We start from the raw sequence: 23,476 nt of genomic DNA, 5'->3' as shown, positions 1-23,476 counted from the left end.
AGCAACCACTTTAACCTTGAAGCCCAAAGTGACAACAAATTTGCTTTCATACCATCAGTGGTAGAGCAGTTGCCTGCCAATTGGAAGGTTGGTGGTCTGATTCCTGGCCCTGCAGTCCCATGGCCAAGGGTCCTTTGGCAAGACACTGAATCCTGAGTTTCCCCTGATGTTGCACATCGGAGTGTACATGTGTGTGAGTGTGTATCTGATGAGCCGGTGGCACCTTGTACGGCTGTCTCGGCCACAGTGTATGAATGTGAATGAATGGTGAATGGTTCCTGTACTATGTAAAAGCATTTTGAGTAGTCGTAGACTAGAAAAGCGCTATATAAATACAGCCCATTTCCATTTACACACACACAAAGCCGCCCAAGTCAAGGGCACACAACCGTGTACGCATTTAACACTTTAAGGTCTAACAGCATTTTTATATATTTTTTTTAATTCACATTTTAAGGATATTTGCATATAACTGGATACACATGTTTCATATGAAGATGTTCAGAACAAACTGAGCTTTCTGTACAATGGGGCACATGCGTTCCAGAGCAATCTATGAAGAGATAAAAGCTGAAAAGTTGATGTTCACTTTTTGAAATTTCTCAAATCTCTAAACTTGTTTTGGTGCTTGAAATGAGTTTAAAATAGTCTAAAAGAAAAGTAGAAAATAAGCGTAATATATAAATGAAATAGTAAATAAATGCCAAATGTAATATTGCTTTTTGAGTTGGAGTGTTGCCAAACATCGCTTGGACTCACCAGTGCGTCTTTTGTCCTCACAGGGTTAAATGTTAATGCACTTAGTTATTTGATAAAACATCCTGCTAATAAGCTTTAGGCATATAGATAAAGAGAAGAATGTAAAAACAATTCATCAGCTCCCCCACCTAGTTTTTTTTTTATTGCAGTACCAGACTGGTCACAACTGAAGTCAACTGAGCTCAACAGTTATTCCTGCAGAACTCATTCACAGCAACACAACTCTTCACACACACACACACACACACACACACACACACACACACACACACACACACACACACACACACACACAGGTCTCAGGACAACCCTCACTGAGATAACACACACTGTCACTCAGAACACACTGAGAGTAAAAACACTGGCATCAAACACCAAGACAGCCGTTACACACTTTTCATCAAGAAGACAGCGGAAGACATGAAAGGGGAGAGAGCACCTCGGGCGCCCACAAACCTTTCATCTTTACAGCTTATAATTATTATATAGTACTTTTTTATTTGAGTAAATTATTTTTTGCTCTTTCCGCCCTTATTCAACTCACAGAGGATGAATCCAGCACAATCAAATTCATCAAGTTGTACAGCCAAACGTTGAGATAGCCTGAAAAAGCTGCTTCATGTGATGTTACGACAGCTGTAATCATCAGTGTATCATCAGTGGCTCACTCCGGTAATAATGGAGTTGTTAGAGAGTGCAGCTGAGTGAATGTATCTAGACGTTATTTGCTTGTCATCCCTGCTTCAACAACTCCAAATTCTGCAAACACCTCCCAACCTGAGTGACAAACAATACTTAAAATAAAGTGATGAAGCAAGCAGGAGAGAAAAATGGAAGAAGAAGAGGTTATTATCCGAAGCTGAGCACGACATTGTCCTTCCAGAGGACGCCTCCTCGCTCTCGTCTCTGGCTGGCTAAGCCAATAAACATCCAATTTTCCCTCGGGTTTGTCATGAAAGCGGCTGCTGATTGCGCTCTGGGAGCGGCTAATTTATCAATTTATGGAGATGGAAAAATCTCTCTCAAGGGTTTAGGAGACAGGAAGGAGAAAGAGATGAGCTCTTGTGAACGTAAAGTTGTAAATTAGTGGTGCTGCAACTGCAGGAGAAAGCAAGGACAAATACTTTTAACTGACAAGGCCACTTAACCTCTGGACTCTGCTCTTGATTAAGCGATAAAAACAGTTGTATTAGTGTTGCGTATATGTTATTTTCTTCTTACACTACCAGGCAGGTACAGTACATGAGCTCAGCGACATAAACACTTCATTAACAATAAGGGCACCACAAACTGAATCCATTCACCTCAACCGTATTGGGTGGAATCTCTATGGGACCATGGCCACTAGCGACAATGTATGGATCAATGGAAGTACATTTCCAGGATCAAGGCTGAAATCTCACCTTCCATTCTCTCTGTGTGTGTGTGTGTGTGTGTGTGTGTGTGTTGCCAATTTAAAAATCCCTTCACTGCCGGAAACAACAACAACCTTTGACACAAAGATACACCGGTAAGAGGCAATGAGGTGTAACCATGTATCAACTAATTTAAATAGTTAATGTTGCTGTATTGTTTCAACTTCATTTAATATTGGAAGTGGAGTTTTCTTTTGCAGGCTGCGAATGTTCCACCGAAACAAGTTCCTTCCTGAGACTATTTAGCAAAGCCGCCGTAGCTGCATCCAGACCTTAACGCCGCCCAAGACCATTGGGATTGGTTTGAAGAAATGCAAACAACAACAGAGCAGTTTTTTTCCTCCTATCCCGGAATGCTTATGTGGTGTAGCCAGACCTTTTCTCCACAGCACTGTGGAGATAGATCTGGCAATGTGAGACTATGGAACATACAGTTTGGTGAGAAATGACAGCCAAACAGCGTAAAGTAAGATCATGAGGTGTTACTGAGTGATTCACAGTTTTCCCTTCTTTGGTTACATAAAGACCATTAACACAGGATGGCCTTTGAACATGAGTGGTATAATCCTTGAAACAGTGAATGCAAATGTGCTGTATTTATATATTGCACTTATCTAGTCTTAACAACTACTCAAAGCACTTTTACATCTACAGGAAACATTCACCATTCACACACATTCATACACTGTGGCTCAGGCTGCCCTACAAGGTGCCACCTGCTCATCAGATAAACCCTCACATTCACACACATTCACACTCCGGCGCAGCATCGGGGGCAACTCGGGGTTCAGTGTCTTGCCCAAGGACACTTCAACATGGGACCGCAAGGCCAGGGATTGAACCACCAATCTTTCAATTGGCATATCAATGTACTTTCTTGAACAAAACAGACTTGCTTTTGATTTAACAATTAATACCATTGAAATCTAAAGTCTGCATCACACATCTGGATGCGTGTGTATGTGTGTGTGTGTGTGTGTGTGTTGTCCTTACCACGGTAGTAAAAGAGGCACATGTCGCACAGAACGAACCACCTCTTCTTCCACAGCTTCATGCCTGTGCTGTCCTGCAGGGGTCAAAGGTCACACACCATTAGTCAGTCAAAGTGGAGTCATTACAGCAAACGAAACACACACACACACACACACACACACACACACACACACACACACACACACACACACACACACACAGACACAAACACATAGACACAGCCTCTTCTCTGATCTCCCTTCACTTCCTCTCTTCCTGACACCCTCGCTGTCTCTCCCTCTGGCTGCTTCTATTAACCAGCTTCTATCTTCCCCTCTGAGACAAATTGCTCTGTTTTATCTCTTCATAAGGCAGTGACAAAATGCCACTGTGCTGCTCAGGGCGAAGGCCTGTGCTTTGCTTACTATGCGGCAGTACCACATTTCTTTGAGACCGTTCGCTCCGAGTTTGAACTGTGTGGCGTTTGGCCACAGATCCCGAGGTTAGGAGCTTTGGGTAAACACTGCTGACATTTCTTGTGCAAGGGAGCACTTTGCCTGACAGGCCTGAGGGGAAGAGAGGAGGCTATGCTGGCGTGAAGTGAATCGATTCTCGTCTGGATGGAGGAAATGGATAGCTGTGCTTGATGAGGCTGTCGTCAGGGAGCTGCATAGTGGTCAGTGTTCCGCAGAACAATTGGAAAATTGACCCAGAGTAGATGTCTGTGGGGCAAAGAAAAGTGCTCAACTTGCAACGAGTGGGTGGAAAAGTAATGACAGAACAAGTTGAGCCCCAAACTAGGTTAGCTAACATCCAGTGAAGCCTTGGAGCAATTCCTCAATTCCTCAGAACCCCCAGGCTGCTGCAGGAGTCAATGTTTCCAACCCAACCTAACTAAAACTACTTTTGAACATACACATGTTCCACCAAAACAAATTCCTACCTGAGACTATTTAGCAGAGGCACCGTGGCTCCGTCCGGTGCTTAGCACCGCCCAAGACAATTGTGATTGGTTTAAAGAAATGCCAATAAACCACAGTATGTTTTTCTCCCATAAGTAATGCTGTGGGGACTAGTCAGACCCATTGGTCTGGCACGATAGCTGTTGCAGGATTTAATCTTTCAATTCTCTAGTAACCTTTACTCAGCACGAAACAACTGTCATGTTGTTTCACTTCTTTCATTCAGCCTCACACATGCCTCATTTCCGCTGCATGCTTTGGCCCGAGTTAGGGTGGTTCGGGCATCTGGTAAGGATGCCCCCTGGGCGCTTCCCTTGGGAGGTTTTCAGGCACGTCCAGCTGGGAGGAGGCCTCGGGGAAGACCCAGGACTAAAAGCTTGCTCTTGGAGGGAATTGTTGGGTCTTTGTAAATTATAGTGTCGTCTGGAGCTACTCTACCTGTAAAGTGTCCTGAGATAACTTCCTGTTATGATTTGACACTATAATAACAACTGTATTAAGATATATCCCCACCCTGCCCTGGGAACGCCTCAAGATCTCCCAGTCAGAGCCAACTAATGGTAATGGCAGGGAAGGGGAAGTTTGGGGTCCCCTGCTGGAGCTGCTGCCCCCGCGACCCGACCCTGGATAAGGGGATGACGATGGATGGATGGTTCAGTTTACCACTGCCAGGGTTGTACCTGAAATACCGGTAATAGGCTAAAGCAACGACAGTTTATGGAAAGGAGAAGATAAATTATGGTCAGATCTTGTGTCTGACTGAGGAGGAAGTGATATTGATAAGCGTTGTAATTCACGTATAACAGCGTCGGCTTTTTTTCCCCAGCTTTTCTTCCTGTTTGAGTTTTGCCAGTGAAACCGTGTCCGTGTTCGTCATATTTGTGCAGGATTAGAGTTTGCTCTTCTAATGTAAAATATGCGTTTCTGGTGGATGTTTCTGATTGGTCGTGCTGTGCAAACACCGCCTTTTTTATGTGAACGCGCGCATCGCTGGATTGTGAGACCCTGGGCTCATTGAACTAATTGTTAACCACCGTCGTGACGCAGTTTATGCACGTTGTTAGGTAAGGTGAGAACTGAAAGAAATCCAGGGCAGGTTGATCTTGATTTGTAGTACAGGCCTCAAAGGTGGTTTCAGGTATACCGTAATTCCCCAAATAAAAACCTGTAGTCAATTAAAAGCCGGGCCTCTGATAGTGGCTGAGGGCATGGTCAACACGGACAAATTAAGGCCGGGGAAAACTAGTGTGGATAATCTCCTAAATGCCTTTCATATAATGTGCATTCAAGCTCATCATAATGTACATTTCTACCAATTTAATGTAACAGATTCAACAAAATATTCATGCTTTTTCCACACTTTATTTTTCTGGGTTATGGTACTCAAAGTATTATTGTCCAACTGGTATTTTAGTAAATGTGGCTGTATGTGTTACTCAGCTGATTGTTGTGTGTAGTAACGTACAGGTGCCAACAGATGGCAGTAGCTACATCGGATGTAACACGGGTCTTATTTAGTGCTAGCAGAGAACAACGGCTCTGGTGCTAGTGACGGACTTTTGAACAACAAAACGAAAGAGTTTTAAAGTATTTGGAGGAAGACTCGGGTGACAAGACGTTTCGACATTGACCCCAGGAGAATCCGAGACTGGAAGAAACTGACGAAGCTGACGAGAGCAGAGCACGGCTAGCTAGCTAGACTAGTAGTTAAGAGTGGAGAAACATACTGTACGTGTATGTCAATGGATGATCAAAGACTGTCAAAGTTACCCCAGGATGCTGTTTTGAAACCATTAAAAAAACACCCCAAATCAAATAAAATCAGTAAACTGATCATTAATTTTACTTTCAGAAGAGTGTTTTGTTAAATGTTATCTTTGGGCAATTTGGTTAAAAAAAAACAACCATATTTCTGATGTAGAAACTTACAACTTTTAGAAACTACAACAATTACAAATATTGCACCACTACCCTATCAGATATTCCTACAACCATAACGGTAAGTACCACAACTATTACCAATGTTTAAACTCAGCACATTCATACCTGATCAGCTTGCAGTTTGGTTTGGTAACCCTAACTTCCTACCTGGTGGCATCATCTTATACTCACTATTAAAAACAATATATATATATATATATATATATATATACACACACACACACACACACACGTACTGTATATATGGCCTTCCTACCGTACCTGTTTGTAAAGCCAGTTGCTCTTGACAACCGGGGCATTGGGGTTCCTCTTGATGGAGTTTGACCTCTTCCCGAAGTTGTGAACTTTTTTGGAAGACCTAGAGGGCTGTTGAAACACAGGAATGGGTAATACATGTTATTCAGCTCTACAGAAGAAAAAAAACATTACAGATCGGAATTAAAGTCCCCCAAAATAGTCAATACACCTTTTTGAACAGCCCCGGTTATGCTTTTGTCTCCATCTTTCATCTCCTACGGCACATGTGTCGAACTTAAGGCCCGCAGGCCAAATCCGGCCCCTTGCAAACCTTAATACAGCCTGCACATCAATTCAGGTTCACAAAAATGCTACTATTTACGACATTTTGGTGTTTTTTTTCAGTGTTTTTTGCCCTTTTTAATGTTTTTCTTTAAAAACGTGGCGCTATTTTTGACGTTATGTTGTTATTTTTCGACATTTTTCAGAATCAGAATCAGAATCAGCTTTATTGACAAGGTATGCAACATACAAGGAATTTTCCTTTGGAGAATAGTTGCTCACAATGTGCTTACACATTCAACACAAACAAACAAACAATATATACACACTAATATATACACACTAGTATATATATACTCTAAACAGAAACAATGTAGAGAGATGAGTGCAATGAAGAGTCCAATAAAAATTATTTAAATGTGGAAAATAGTGCAAAGGGTACTGGGATAAATAGTATTAAGTTATTATATTATAATATGAACAGTATGAACATTATGAACAGTCTGAAATAGGAAATGAGAATGATGAATAATAATGGATAATAAGTGAGATATGAGAATGAGAATGATGAATAAATCCTAAATAAATGGAATAATAGTGGAACCAGTAAACAGGTGCTGTAGAGACAGTGTTACTGGGTTATTGGCCGGAATTTAAGGACATTTTGGGGTCAGTAGTCAGTTTTCATAGAGGAGGGTTTGTGGGTAGAAAGGGTTCCGTCTTTTGGTTTGGCGTACAGTTCGGCGCCTCCCAGGGGGAAAAGAAGCTGGAACAGTTGGCCGGGGGTGAGGGGGTCGTAGTGAGGTTTTGCCCTTTTCCCTGATTGGAGGTGTTAGGCGAACGGGGGGGGTTTGGGCCAGTGATTTTTTCGCAGTCCTAATGTGTTGTAGTTTCTCTTTTTTTTGGGTCTTTTTTGGTGGCAGTCTAAACCCAGACAGTGATGGACTGCAGGGGACGGGGATGATGGCGTGTAAAAGTGGTCAGCAGCTCCTAGGGGTTGATTCCTGAGCGGGCGGGGAAAGTACATCCTCTGCGGGGGCCCTTTTTGATGAGGTGACGGGTTTTGGGCTCCCACTAGGCCCTGGGATATAGTGGATCCCAGAAACCGAAGGATTCCACAGGGGACCGGGGTTGAATGTGAGGGGGGAAGAGGGGGGGTTCTTCCGAAGTCCAAAAGTGATGTGGACAAACCATCGGGTTTCCCAAACCAGAAACCCGGGAATGACCAGCCATGCCCTGCCCCCTCAGGGTCCGGAAGCTCCCTTTCAGGTAGACGGACGAGCAGCCTGGTCAGGTATGTCGAGTGCCCTGAAAAGGGAAAAAAAGACCCAAAGCAGCCCAAAAAAGGCTAGGCCCCATCTGCCGCTAAACAGGGGGTGTGGGGGGCTCATGAACCCAAACTAAGGGGCTTAAATTTTCATCAGGAGATTTCAGTGCAAAGCGGCAGAGGAGGAATTGTTCTTTGTCGCTTTGGTCACCCCAACCCCCCAGCCCTGGACACCTCCACTGGTTTCTGCACTCCCCCATCCCCCCCCATCCAACCTGGTTCTGCACCCCCCCCTCCAGAAAGGAGCACGCGTTGAACGAGTATCCAAAAGGTGAATCCAAGGAAGGTGCTGGCCCAAGGGTTTCCCCCCCGGGAAAGATTCGGGGGTGGTCACGCTCCCCCTCATTTTTGCTAGGATCTCAACCTTCCCCTGGCCCAGGCAGTTCCCCCCCTCCCTAAAATCCCCACTATCACCCCGTCCGAAGAATTTCCCCCATCACCAGCCTAAATGTTTCCCGTCTGTCCCCCTCACCCCGGAATAGAAGGTTGAGAGACTTTTTCTCCAAAATCAAGGACACCTCCCCCCGATCTGGACCCCCTTCAGTTTGCTACCCCCAAAAACGATCCCAGGGATCCCACCCCCGTAGCTCCCCATCTGCACGAGCCCCGGGACAGCGCAGAGCCTCGGATGCTCTTTGGGATTACAGCCCCCCTTAACAAATCCCCCGGACTCAAAATTCCAAAAAGTCATCAGGCCTCCCCCCCTCATTGTCCCTGGAAAAAAGGCTTTTCCCCAAGGGCCGCGGGTGAGACTGGGCCCCCCCCTCCCTCATTTTGTTGAGTACTGGCCCCCCACAGGGCTGCGGCTGAGCCCCCCCTGTACGCCTCTACACCCCCGACTGAGTGCCCAAAAACAACCTCATCGTAAGTTTTTCAGACACCACATGGGCGGATCATCTCAAAGGGGGACGAGGCAAAACCACAGAAAGGGGGAAACCTGAATTTGGGGTTTGGGGTTTGGGAAAAACCGTCTTGAACACAAAGGAAAACCAAGGAGTATCGTCACTTTAGGGAAAAAGAGCACCGACCCACCCCCTGCACAACGGCGAGTGGGTGGAGAGGCCACACCTTCCCGGTTTCTGGGGCCCCATTCAGTGACATCTCCCGGCAGCCCAAATCACAGCGGTCACAAGAAGGGCCCCCCAGCACTACAATCCCCGAGGGTCCTCGGGACGACCGGACCCAACTTTCTGGACCTTTTCGCCATCCATCGAGAGCCTGCTGACTACTGCATAAAAAGTTTGGACGGCAGCTGCACCGGGAGACAGGGGGGGGTGAAGGGTTTTAAGGTCAGCACAGAAGCCCGGTCCCTCTCCCCCCCTGAGGACATCTACACCCCCCGCTGCCCCAGCAGAGAGAGAAAATAAAGGACGCTCCACCCGGCTTGTTGTTTGACCCGGCCCCGGGAAAGGGGTCAGGTGCACAGAGCACGGACCAAGACCAAAAAGTTTCCCGAAGGCCATAACCACCCTGAACCAAATATCCCCCGGCCCCGGGCGTTTTTCTTTTGTCCGATGTGAATATTTTTGTTTATTTACTGTTTTTAATACTTTTAGGACACGGAATCGGCAATTTCTTTTTTAAAGGCAATATTTAATACATAACCTTTTCCAAATGGCAAATTTATTTTTTAAAATTAGTACTTAACATTTCATTCCATCCTGTGCAAATTATTTTGGTGTTAAACTTTCTTGCTTTTTCAAGTGATTAAGTTTTTTGACAGTCACTACACTTTATTCTTTGACTTTATTTTGATATTTTAAACTTTTATATTTTATACTGTTATATTCTTATTTTTTTTGTCAACACTGCAAAGGGATGCTTAATCTCGTTGCACAAGTACCGTGTACTTGTGTATAAGACAATAAGGCATTTATCATCTCCACAGTTTTGTCAAAGTTATTGTGGCTTTCTCAACATTGTTGGCATATATGACTTTTTAGATAAAAATCAAAGCATGTCAGTACACCATATCCCTCAATGTGATTCTCTTTTTCCATTGTGGCCCTTAGGCCGGTCACACACTGGATGCGATTCGCGAGTGTGTCAGCTGTGTGGCGTGTACGTTTCTATTTCAGCTCTCATGGTAACAGGTTAGAGCTTACGCATGTCTTGCGCTGAAATGTGTGCCTGCTAGAAATAGAACCAGAGCCTCTCACGCGACACGCAAGGATGTTGGAAGCATTTCCAGACAACACAGAATAGGAAAGGATGTTTATATGTCATTTTGACTCAAATACATATTAATAAATGACATGTTGATATTTGAAAGTCTGTAGGTTTTGACATCAATGCAGATATAAATGTAAAAAAAACAAAAAACAAAAAAACATTTTCAAATATTGGACCTGTCATACTGAAAATAGCCTATTTTGCCTTCAATACAACCAATGTTGTCATGCTTTAATTAGATCAGTAGCCTATATATTTATGTTTACCCATTTTTCAGAGTTTGAATCTGTCGGTGCTATGTCTGAGATAGCCCTCCCTATGCGTCACCTAGCCGCAGCAGCACCGTGTCAGACACATTTCTGGTGTGTAGGACATAGAAAAAATCCCTGCAGCTGCCACGCAACAGAAACGCCACGCTTCCGTGACGCAGCCAGTGTGTAGCCGTCCTTAGAGACGTTGAGCTTTACACTCCTGTCCTAAAGTGAGAACCCAGCTGGGAGAAACAACAACCAAAAATATCAGCTTCTCTCCCCTGACCACAACACAGCAATCTGACATGACGCGTCATTTGGTGCATTGGTTGTGAAGAAGCTGGTGTTGTGAAACACCAGTGTCTCCAGCAGCTGTACCGAGCAACAGAGGCAGATGTATTCAGCTCATTAAACAAAGCATTGTCCACATCCCCTATACATCAAGGCTCGCTTACTGAAAAAATTTACCACTGCAGCGTGAAAGTCTCTTTGTGTCAGTCAATAGCAGAACGTTCTTTGATTAAGTCTAAATTGAAGACAAATAGGATGCAACTACAAGTAAGCCATTTACCAGATGCTGACTTAATATATTATGTGTGTATCCATCAGAGTAATGTTTCCTGACATTTCAAGTTGTGGTTTTATCAACAGATTCTCACTCTGATTGCGTAAAAAAGCTAAAAGCCTCCTTTAGTGTCATAATTAGATGTGCTTGGTCGGGACTCTTGGCGTCACTATTTAATGCTCTGGGTCAGGACCTAGATTTAACTGACATGCTGCTGAAGAACGTAACTGTCCTGTTAGGTTTAGGAAAAGATGGTGGGTGGGGTTATAAAATGTCTGTTTCAGTGACACACAGGAGAAGAAAGGGACATGAACCTAGGGCTGGGCGATATCAACAATCTTTGACATTGGTCCAGTATTAAGCGAGATTGCTGCAGTCGGCAGCGGCAAAACAAGCTACAATGTAAGTTAATAGATTAAAAATAATTGTCCAGCTTGTGTTTACTTACACAAAAGTGCTTGTTTTTCCGCTGACAGACTCAGATTAATATTCTAAGTGTCTGACAGCATTATGAAAAGAATTTCTAAGGAGGACGACCTTTCTGTTAAATAGTGAGATCCTTTTTAAAAAATAAAAACAGACGCGAAAGTGCGTTCTCTAAAGCCACCAGACTCCATGTAAATAAACAGTAATTTTAGCATCGGAAAATACACGTCATTCAAAGTCAACAAAACAAAATAAAACTATGATTAGACGTTTTGGGTCGTCTTTCCACTTTTCCAAGCATCACAACTTCAGTTTAGGTGGAAATAAACACATAGTTTACCGATTTACAATTGAAAATATGTTGGCTCTATACACACTAAAAGTATTGCTTTTTAAAATGGAGTCTGGTGGGATTAGCGCTAGCGACCACAGAGCTGTTTCTGGTTAAACAGAAAGGTCTCAAAGAGGTTTTAGAGGCCTATCTCCTAAGAAATCCTTTCCATAATGTTTCAGACATTTAGAATATTAATCTGAGTCTGTCTGCAGCAAAACAAGCACTTTTGTGAAGGTAAATACAAGCTGGACAATAACTCTATTAACTTACATTGTAGCTTGTTTCACCGCTGCCGACTGCAGCAATCTTGCTTAATACTGGACTGGTGTCAAAGATTGCTGTTCAGTCACTTAGAAACAAAAACAGGAAAATACGGGTTTAAAAAAAATGGTAGTTACCCTTTAATACTACGTCATCTTACAGCGTCGCGGTCGAGCTGCTGCTCTGCCCACCGCGTCCCATACTGATGCTACAGCGTGATTTTTGCATCGCTATCTGACGCTGAGAGCCACTGACCAAGCGTCAGTATTTTTTGAGTTGGCAGTGAGAATGGGTTGGGTTCAATGGTAATGGTTTTTTTCAGACAATGTACTTCCTATGGACTTTAACCCTACATGTAGCATCATGAGTCCATCCCATGCTTAGGTTTGAGATTAGGCTACTAAATGCTAAGGGTCTATAGATAGAGGGTGCTGTATGCTATCCAGATTGCAAAGTCTTTTAAGGCACATTTGTGATTTTGAGCCGTGTCAATCAAAATGACTTGACTCCACAAGTTGAAGGGATCGGGAAGGATCATGGTTTAAGTTAAGTATTAAAAAGTAAACATCCTGTCTTGTGATTCAAGTCACCATGGACCTTTACACAATTCAACCCAGACAATGATATTTCCCTGACCTTAACAAACACACATGTTGATCATGCTGTAGGTGTTAGTAGAAGATATCATAGCGAAAACAATTTCTTCTGGCCCATATTATGTTATTTTGTGTCTCTGGTGCTTCCACACGCATACAAACTTGGAAAAAACTATCTGTGCTGATTAGAGTGAGATCCGGTTACTGAATGTCCTCTGTCTTCAATCTCCGGGTGAGCTGTTCAACGTTTTGAGCTGTTGCCGAGACGAGGTGGCTAACCGTAGCATGCTAGCTCATTCTCAATGGCAAAACACTGCTACAACACCCACTAGCTGACCATAATCTCCAAAAGAACTCCTTCCTGTCCCTGTTCGGCAGGTATTCCACAAGTGGCCCTTGTCTAGAAGAAGTCTCCCAGCTAATCCTGCCTTGGACTGACCAAAGCTGGAGAAAGAGTTATCTAGCTGATGGGATCTTACCTAGCTACTGAGCATGTGGGTCTCCCAACAAAGATAAAGAAAAAGTCCAGATGATATTGGCCTCATGACATTTACTTCTATGACAATTATCAACATAATAATGTCATATTTATTGATATTACACCCACAGCAATGCTACACAAGCATTTGTGTTGTCTAAAACAGTTCTCCTACGTGCAAAAAATAAACATATTAAAAATAGCTTATATAAAGCACAAACTATTTACATTTCTTCAAAACAGGCCCAAATATATAATATAAATATATGCCAAATCTCAAAATCTCTGTAAAACTGTAGTTATCTATCTTGTCTGCTATGTAATATCTTTGATCACATTCTAGACTAGTTTGACTTGGAGGATTACTCTTTCTGAATCTATACTCTTTGCTCTCGCTGTCGCCCATTTATGGACATAATGCTTGCCTTCACTTGCCTAAACAAATGAAAGTGAACACACAGAGACAGAGAGGAGACACGGAGCACGGAGGTAGCGGCAGAAATGAGCGAAAACGTGATGAATTATGGACAGCGGATAAATCTTGGATGTAACAGTCTGGCTTTAATGCTCAACGACTCAGAAAAAAGGCCCGAGTTCCAGGCTGGATAGAAAATCACCTGTAGAGGCTAGAAAGACCCCGAAGAGACCTCCGTGACCGTTAGCTTGTTAGCTGCAACAGTTGGTAAGTTTCTGTGTTTTATGGTTCTAAAATAATTAAAATATGAATCAGAGGTGCTGTTTAGGTCGTGTACAACCCTCTCGGTTCCAGAGGGTTAAGTAGTATAAGTATCACTTATTCATGAAAGCAGGAAATGGTTGGTTTTTAAAAGCTGCCTACCAGGCAGCTTACTAATTAACATGCTATATCTTGTTGGTTTCTATTGAAAAACCTTAGCGTCAAAATGAGTTCATCACTCTATGTAACCAGTGGAGACTCCAGGAAGTTATGCATCCCAAAATGTCTAACTATTCCTTTAAAATCTACTCTTGACGTGCCTTACAGAAAAGAGAAGGTAAGAGTATGGTACCCAGGAAGTGCTGAATGTAATAAAATTCTGCACCCCTGCAGAGTTTACACACTTTGATGTGTCTGATTTCCCCGCATCAACGATTTCAACGCTAGTGGGTTTGTGGGTTTACTGCACATACACACATCCGCTAGTGGTGTGTTACTCTTCACTCTCTGCCTTTCTGCAGATTCAAAATCCCATGGAGTCACATCACCGGTGTAACATGCGGCAGTACAGTGTGGTAGTATATCACAAAATGTAGAATGGTAGCTTATAGTGTCTTTATTTTGTTAGTTAGAAAGCCATGCTGATGTTTATGAGGAACTGTTATAAGACTACACTACATCTACACTACTACAGTGTCATATTGAAGTGACGTTTTGAGATAAATAAGATCTCCGTCCACACTAGACTTTTAGCTCCAGGAGCAGAACTAACCTCATCCATATTAACACACATCACATGACCATTCACACACACACACACACACACACACACACACACAAGCCTACTTAACCTGACGTGCGTCCTCGTTTCCAAAAGTCTCCATTCTGCCCGTTCAGACTTTTCAAACCAAAATGAGGGCAGCCTTGTTTTTAAATGTCTCTGTTTAAGGGGCTCGGAAACGCCGGCGTAGTGTGGACATTAGGCGTAAATGTAGCAAAAGATATTGATATAGTAGTGTAGATGCAGTCTTTGTGTTCTAGCATGCTAAAAGGCCAAAATGTATATGCTATTGATATTTCAGTCTACCTACTGTCTGACTGACATTGCCATGCCTTGTGACACAAAGCTAGCACGGCTAAATAAATGTAAATGTGCTGTATTTATATAGCGCTTTTCTAGTCTTAACAACTGCTCAAAGCGCTTTTACATCTACAGGATACATTCACCATTCACACACATTCATACACTGTGGCCGGGGCTGCCGTACAAGGTGCCACCTGCTCATCAGATAAACATTCACACACATTCAGTGTCTTACCCAAGGACACTTTGACATGGGACTGCAGGGCCAGGGATTGAACCATCAACATTCCGACTGGCAGGCAACCACTCTACCACTGAGCCACAGACGCCCCAGTTTAATAAAAACCATAACAGGCTCCTCTTTTTTATAACCCCACTGTGAAAATATCTTACCCGACAGCCTCATCCGCCTTAGTCAGCTAATGATGCTTGACGAATGTGATGTTATTATATGATATATATATATATATATATATATATATATATATATATATATATATATATATATATAAAATGCTCAACTAAGCTATGCTCTGGTTTGAAGGCCTGTATGGATGGAGACTGACCCGTGTGGATGAAGTGGAGGTGGTGGTGGTATTGGCGGTGGTGGCCGGGCTCCCGGGGAAGGTGCTGTAGTCGGAGCCACCCGTGTAGTTAGACGCTTCGCTCATGGTGCTCATGGGACGCTCCTTCTTGTCACTGCTGCTGCCTTGCTCTGATGAAGCCTTGGGAGCCGGCCTGCCACAGGGCGAGAGACATAAAGAGACAAAGAGAGAGAGGGCGTCAGTCACACATATGGCTCTATATCAGTGATCTTCAAGGGGGTCTGCGACCCCTGACTGAAAGTATTTCCCCCCTAAAATGAGAAATGTCTATAAATAAAGATTCATCCAACATATTTGTGAAAAATAACAACCTCAACAACCTTGATAATACGCTTACTGGCCTGTAGGGTAGCCACTATGGTCCCCATCCACAAATGCTAATGGATAAGCTAATGGATTCACTGTGCCTTCCACATGTATTTTTGACATTAAACGTATGAATATGTAAATACAGGGTTCATACGCATTACAACCAATACTGTTCCATAACATTTCTATGACTTTTTGGCAAATTTCCATGACTATGTATTCCTGAAAATCTCAGTCGACATCATTCAATAAGAATAAAATTCTGTGTTAATGTTTACCCTCAAAGGTTTAACAATAAAATAAAAAACAATTTATGTGGTTCATAGTGGAATTCATAGTATCGCGCCCCGAAGTTAAGGTTAAGACGATGTGAAATAAATTTTTTATTAAAAGATTTTTTTTATTATTCACAAATTATTATGCTTTGTTAAAAAAATGTCATGACTTTTCCAAAACTTTCTGGGTCTTTTATTTTCCAAAACCGTTCCAGGCCTGGAATTTGCATTTTTTAAATTCCATAACTTTTCCAGGTTTTTCCAAACATACGCACCCTGTAAATAGTAGCTAATAAGTACCGTAGGGCACCATAAAAAGGTATGTCTGAAGGCTTTACATGTTATTGTTGGACCAGTTTATTATGCAACTCAATTTTATACAATACATGTAGTAGGGGGTCCCTGCTTGTCTCTTTTGAAGGTTGTTATTTCAAATTGATCAATTATAAGAAAAGCAAGTGACACTGATTTACAGACTGTTATGCCAGTGGAGAGATATTATTCTTGGACAGAGAGATTATTCTGAATAACTGAGCACGGGCATAAGTCCTGTGTGTGTGTGTGTGTGTTTCGTTTGCTATAATGACTCCACTTTGACTGACTGATGGTGTGTGACCTTTGACCCCTGCAGAACAGCACAGGCATGAAGCTGTGGAAGAAGAAGTGGTTCGTTCTGTGCGACATGTGCCTCTTTTACTACCGTGGTAAGAAAAACACACACACACACACACACACACACACACACACACACACACACACACACACACACACACACACACACACACACACAATGTCCAATGCCCCTCTCCTTTAACAAATACTGTTATCCTCTTTTCAAGGTCAAGAGTGAACATTCTTGCTTTAGGCACACAAACCTCTCCTTCTCCAGTTTAGCTCTTCCTCTTTAAAAAAGACACATGGTAAGACAGCCACTGTGCACACTATTACACTATATTCAAATATCTCAAAAGTGGGGTCCGGGAGTTCAAAATGAATCAGTGCGGTTGAGGTTAAAGGCTTTAAAAATGGTATATTTCATAAAAAAAAAAGGTTGTCAATAATAATCCCATATGTGCTAGAGCATGGGTCTCAAACTCGCGGCCCGGGGGCCAATTGCGGCCCGCGGGATGATATTTTGTGGCCCCCTGCTTGACATCAAAGTTAAGTGTTAGTGCGGCCCGCGCGTTCTGAAACTTTTTGTCAAGTCAAGTCAAGTCAAGTTTATTTCATCCATAAAAATGGAAATTACAGTGCTCACACTCGCCATCTTACCCATAAAAACCAGAAAATGTAAATACAATACCACAAATACACTACAATATTATACATAAATACAATGAAAAAAAAGTAAATTAAAACTTATACAAATGTACGTTTAAAGTGCTTGTTGTGCTGTCTAATAGCCTGAGGGATAAAAGAAAGAGCGTACCTCTTAGTTCGTGTCACAGGCGGTCTTAGCCTACCACTACGCTCTATGACCCTGCCGGTCAGATTACCATGAAGAGGGTGACCCGGGTCCCTCGTTATTTTCTGAGTCATTGCGCTTGTCACTTATGGGCTACCGTAGTAGTCTCCTGACAGCGGCGTAACGGTTGTCAAGCTAGCTAAGTACTCTTTGCGGCAAATGCCTGAGGTTTGACAATGTGATGTCTGTTGTTGTGAAATTCACCAACCATATCAGATCTAGGGGCTTAAAGCACCGGCAGTTCCGCGCCCTGTTTGGAGGAAATAGTTGTTTTTTGGAATACTTGATGCGGCCCAGCCAAACCCAGACTCTACTTCCAGCGGCCCCCAAGAAAGTTGAGTTTGAGACCCCTGTGCTAGAGGGAACGGCATCTTAGGTTATTTGTTGCCATATAATAGTGCGTTCCAACTAACTAGTCGCAATTCACAGTGGGTTTAAGCTACGTATATCCAGGTCAGCCATTGTTAGCAATACCATACGTTCCTACAGCTTTCACTGGCCACACGGTTTTGGGCAATAAGGTGCCTGAACATAAATTAATTCATAGACATTTTGATTTTGATCATCATCATAACCCCTCAGTTGCATTAGCTATCCTAACTAATAGACAAGAAGTCTATTTTAAGCAAATGCTGAGCGATGCGACAAAGCCAATCAGAGTGAAGACAGCGTGAGGGGAGCATGACGTTATGCACGTTGGTAGCTCAGGTCGAAGAAAATCATTCAAGATGGTGAAAACGCTTTAGGACATCACATTTCTGCATATATCTAATACGTTTGGCATTTTATCTCATATATTTTGTTACCCCTATCGAGAAATAAATACTATTAAAACCAAAAACAGCTTCAAACTTACCATTATTGCATAAGGCATTTGATTTGTTAACATGACGTCATAATAGTTCATATTTCATCCATATGTATATCTATGGATCTACCCACAAAGTAAAGAGAGGGGACGTGCTTGAAGGTAGCACCAGAAAATTTCTGTTTACTTTTGCCAAGCAACCAGGAGTAGGCTAGGTCCCATCAGGAGAGGGTGTGTCGCTCTCTTTTGTAGCTAATGTGACTATAGGGTTACAGAAAACAGCTTTGGTCACTTGGTCCTCATTTGACGATCCAAGATAGAAAGTTTGGAGTAGCCACAGCTCATAATGCTTAGTGTACATTTAAAACAATGGGTATCATATATCAGACGCTTTTAGTGCGCCTGGGCCTTCATAATGCGTCTCCTTGTCTTCTTGACAAGAAGTCCACCATGTTCTCTGTGGGGTTATAGTCCTACACTATTCTGTTTGTGTGTTCATGGATAGACCCTTAATGTCCAGTTATATAATAATAATGTTTCCTTAATTATGCCAAGTAGGCACTGAATGTATCCTCTACATTTAACCAATCCTAACTAATGAGGAGCATTGCAGCCTTAGTCTGGTGCCCAGGGACCGACTCCCAGTACTTAGCAGTACCTACTTGGTGTGAGGAAGCATTGCTTACCATCCCTGCTTTATGCAGGTAGTTCTGCTGGCGAACTGTCCCAGAGGAATGCAATGGGACTTAGATAATGGGCAGAACATGCGTGGGTGGAAGAAGCAAAAGCATTGTGACTGAAATACAAATGTCTCCTTGGTTAAATTAGTGAATTCGGTTCAAATGACTGATGTAAATGTGTGCAGGTGGATGCGTATGTATGTGTGTGTGCTGGTATCGTAACCAATTGTGCTACCAAGATCAGAGAGCAGAGAGCTAATCTCAAAGGCAGAATCTGTTTCCACGACAATCCAGACAGCCAATCAGTCAACCCCCCCATCTCATCTTCACTCTCTTAATGACACACTATCTCTGTCAGGGCCATTAGAGAGAGGGAGGATGAGGACAGAAAGGAAGGGTAGAGTGGCTTGAATGAGCAGGGAGGCGACGGAGACGAGAGACGCAGAAACAGCGATAAAGAAAGTGAGAATTTGAGAGAGCCGGTTGCACGTATCACAGCTATTATTCTCTAGGTGTCACCTCTGGTACATGCCTCTACGTCCAACCAATTTAATTGGCCTGCCAACTTGGCCTGAAAAACTGAACCAGCTCAAAGTTTTTGTCCTCTAGTCGAGTAGAAGGACAAAAGCTAACTGAACACGTTGACAGCCCTATCTCGGCTCCTGAGGTTACCAAAATAAAGCAAAGCATGTCGATACGAGTCATTGTCCACGTTGGTATTATTATTGAGGTTTTTTGTTACTTCTGCTCAGAGTGTATCGGGTTTGTAAAAGTGAGGGCCTCAGATAATGCCGAGCAGTCTCGGGACTGGTGATCTGGTCTTCATAGTGCACAGGTATAACTATCACTCAGCTTAGTTTTGGCTACAGAACAACCTGTTTGAAGGATGCCTTGTGTGGGTCGGGGTCCTTAAACTATCAACCTGAACCCATTTGGATCTAGCCAGACAAGTTTCTATTTCTGTTTTCTTTGTCAGTTCTATCGGCTTTAAATTGTGTACTGCTTTGTTTTGCTAATTTTACTGTAATGTCAAAGGGGTCGCCTGTAGTGACAATGTAAATAATGTACTGATTTTAATTAAGAGTCCAAAAACTCCCAATGAATGCTAAAGTTGCTCTGTGACCAATAAATAATGATAAATACGTGTTTTGGCATAGCTGATGGAGTGGCACTGTACCCATGGAATTGGAAGGGGCATTTAATTCTTGCATGTTTTGTTATGTTGTGAATGATAATTAAACACCCCCTTTGTGCTTTTTTCACAAATTGCACCATGAATATAAATATACCATGTGAGTGTAGTGGCGATTCAAGTTGAGTTTGTTGTGGTTTGGGGTTTTTTTGGGGTTATTTTCCCGTTTGGCCTTCCCTGTGTTTTGTCTCGGTTTTCTCCCTAGTCTGGTGTTGTAGATCGTGTCCTATGTTCCCCTGTGTCTGTGTGTTCTGCTTCCTGTTGTTGATAGTCAGTTTCCTGTCTTGTCTAGTCTTATCTAGTTTTATTTTTTTTCTGTCTGATTGTCCTGCCCCGCCCTAATGTTATTCACCTGATGTCTCACCTGTTCCCCATTACCTCGTTACCTCTTGTACTTAACCTCTGTGTTTCCTTTGTCTTGTGCCAGATCGTTTTGTCCTGTGCTTCATGACGTCTAGTTTGCATCTTGCTTGCCAGTTTACCTGCCTGCCGTCCTGTCTGCCTACCCAGCTCTTGTGTCTCTGTTGGTGTGCCAGCAGATTCCCTGTGAGTGTCCCCTGGTTTCCCTGTTTGGAGTTTTGATCTTCCCACGTGTCTTTTTGTGATATTCTGTTGGACCTCCCCCGTTCTTCTCCTGTGTGTGGACAATAAATCCCTTTGTTGTGGTTCTACTACTCTGCGTTTGGGTCCTCCTTCCTCCCATAACAGAGTTTTGCTTCATTAGTTAAGGCACAAGTAAAGATAAAACAGATTCCAAGTTGAGATAAGATCTGTTTCTCTTTTTCAGGAAGCTCCACCATCTAGTTTGGGAGGAGTCTTCTGCCCTGACTTTCTGTGACACCTATGCATCCACCTGTACCCCAAAAAGTGCCCCCCGCTTTCAGATACTTGCAATCTGATGGTCAGTTTGTCTCCCAGGTGTATCGCATCACCCCCATCCTTTACCATACTTTGATTAAAACCGCTGTGCCTGAAGGAGCGTCATTGGCATTACAACCATTTAAATGCCCTGAAATGCATTAGCAGATCTTTAATATTCCATACTGACAGCTCTGGTAATCTCCTATCCTTCAGCCCACTCAGCAACATTAAGTCCCCTGAAGCCAAATGGAAAACCCCAACTCTGCTAATTAAAGGTTCACTCAACTCCCATTTCAAATAGAAACATCAATTTCTTGCCATGCTGACAGACAAAATATATTTGAGGCAGGATATCAGTGCCATGCATTTTAAAAAGGAGTATGTAGAGCACTGGATACTTCCAGCAGTTATCCATCCTTAGGTACAGCAAACGCACTTAAAACAAGTTAACTAGTCACATTCAATACTCAGCTCTTAATAGTGTGTAATTTGCTCATGTAAGTTAATGGAGCTGCAGCCTATTGGAGTTAAAGTTAATTAAGCCCCCGAAACTACAGCAGGCCTGTTGTTCTAATGTGTCACGCACACAGAAGGATGGACCCACAGATACACGACTCAGGTACGTAAAATGCGATGGTTTAAAACAGGCAATGGACACCATCCAGGGAAAACAACAAGAACTCAGGAATACAGGAAACCAGGGACAAACGCTTGAAGGCTGAACACAGGGAAGGAAACGATCTCGCACTGGGGTAAGGGGAATACTGACCTCAAATACATAAGACAGGGGGACAATGAGACACGGGTGCAACACATTAGGGCGGGGACAGGTAATCACACACGCGGGAAAATATACAACAGGAAGTAAAACAAGACAACACAAGGGAGAACAGAGCACTTTCAAAATAAAACAGGAAAAAGAAAACATGACACATGACATAATGAGAACACCCCTCTTTCTCCAACAAGCTGTTTTCATTAACCATGCATAAATATAGCTAAGTATTGAGCATTCTCTTTTGTTATTGCTGTATGCACCACACAATGAGTGCTGCTGTATGAAAATTGTGGAACGCAGAGGAGGTTGGGATGGATGGGGGGGTATTAAAACACAACGCGTTCCAAACTGGGGAGCGGAGATCGCTTCCTGGGGAAAACAAGGGACTTTTACCCAGGAAACGCATGTTCCTCGGGATTGTTTTAACTCAAACCTTGAACCTTTTCCTAACTTAACTAGTCTTTTTGGTGCCTAAACTTAACTGTCATCGCCGCGTAACGCTCACTTTTTGACGCGTTAACTTGACTGTAATATCCGCGGTGCTCTGTAAAGGGCTCAAAGCCACCTATAAGTCACCTCGGGTAACTAAATCACCAACTGCTGCTGATACAACAAAGCTCTGTAGCCGGCACTACGGAGCTCAGTGTCTGCCAAGGACATCTAGCGTCCGCCGCTCGGCTAGCAACTGCCACTTAGCATCCCGGAGACTTGTAGCCGGCCACAAACATCTAAATGTGTCACGTGACCAGCTGGCGGGCGTCTAGTTTCATGGGATATCATATATTTTGGTGAGGGTTTGATTAAAGGTGGAAAGGCCAACAAAAAATCTTGAAAAAAATAAGATAAAACAAGATCCCACATTGAAAAGGTTATGAAATTGGCCATTTTTTGGTGAGAATTTTTTCTTGTTGTATATCACATGGACTCTTTAATGAGAACATGTTCACAGAGAACGTACTTCCTACAGTGACACAAGAGTAAACTAATCATCCATGAAGAGGGCCTTGAAGAGGAAGAGCCTTAAAGCAACACTAAAGAACTTTCCCCGCTTTGGTCCCCCTACAGGTTGGAAGCGGAATTGTCCCATTATGTCTCATTAGAACTACAGATCCATTACCTGATCTGGTAGTTCCAAAATGGCAAGTTTGCCATTTTGCACTATGGCAAACTTGCATAGTGCTGTTAAGTCATTAGAGAGCTGCAAAGCGAATGTAGAAAAGCCGTTCACCTTGTTACGAGTTGATGAACCACTGAAATAATTTTGGAAACATTATTTTAAGGTACAAAACGTTCTCTAGTGTTGCTTTAAAACTGTCTAGAAGTCTCAGCAAAATCCAACTATGATGTGCTCCACCCAGCTTTTAGCTACTGCAGGGTATTCTGGACCATTCTAAGTTGTGTGAGGTATCTGTCTCTGTCTCTATGCTGCTATGTGTGGGCGCACAAAAACCAGTCAATCTATTCACAGTACCAAGGCAACCTTGGTAGAGTGTTAATCTTATGTGTTTACTTTACCGTATGCTGGCAGTGCATTTCAGCTATTTTGTTTTATTTTATTGCTTTTATCTTTTTATGGTACCTGCTATTTTTATTGGGCTATTGTGTTATCTATTTATTCTGTAGTATCTTTCTGTGCAGCACTTTGGAAACCTTGTGTTTATTAAAATCGTGCTATATAAATAAAGTGGATTGGATTGGATTGAACCTTACTGACTTAACCAGAGGACTTAGAATATACTCATTATGAAATATAATTCAGCTGGGC

At 42.8% G+C, this 23,476-nt stretch overlaps 1 protein-coding gene across 1 annotated transcript in view; it reads right to left on the bottom strand.

Annotated features, from left to right (window-relative positions):
* Positions 1 to 23,476, bottom strand: part of LOC116673236 (pleckstrin homology domain-containing family A member 5-like) — a 256,614-nt gene that overhangs the window by 69,921 nt on the left and 163,217 nt on the right. The window contains 3 exon segments of the mRNA XM_032505424.1: positions 3,168 to 3,240; positions 6,311 to 6,415; positions 15,305 to 15,476. Coding sequence (XP_032361315.1) covers positions 3,168 to 3,240; positions 6,311 to 6,415; positions 15,305 to 15,476 — 350 coding nt within the window.

This window comes from Etheostoma spectabile, chromosome 23 (assembly GCF_008692095.1).
Source record: "Etheostoma spectabile isolate EspeVRDwgs_2016 chromosome 23, UIUC_Espe_1.0, whole genome shotgun sequence".
Lineage (NCBI taxonomy): Eukaryota > Metazoa > Chordata > Actinopteri > Perciformes > Percidae > Etheostoma > Etheostoma spectabile.
The sequence above is the reverse complement of the archived record's forward strand: the minus strand, read 5'-3'. Positions and strand labels throughout refer to the sequence as shown.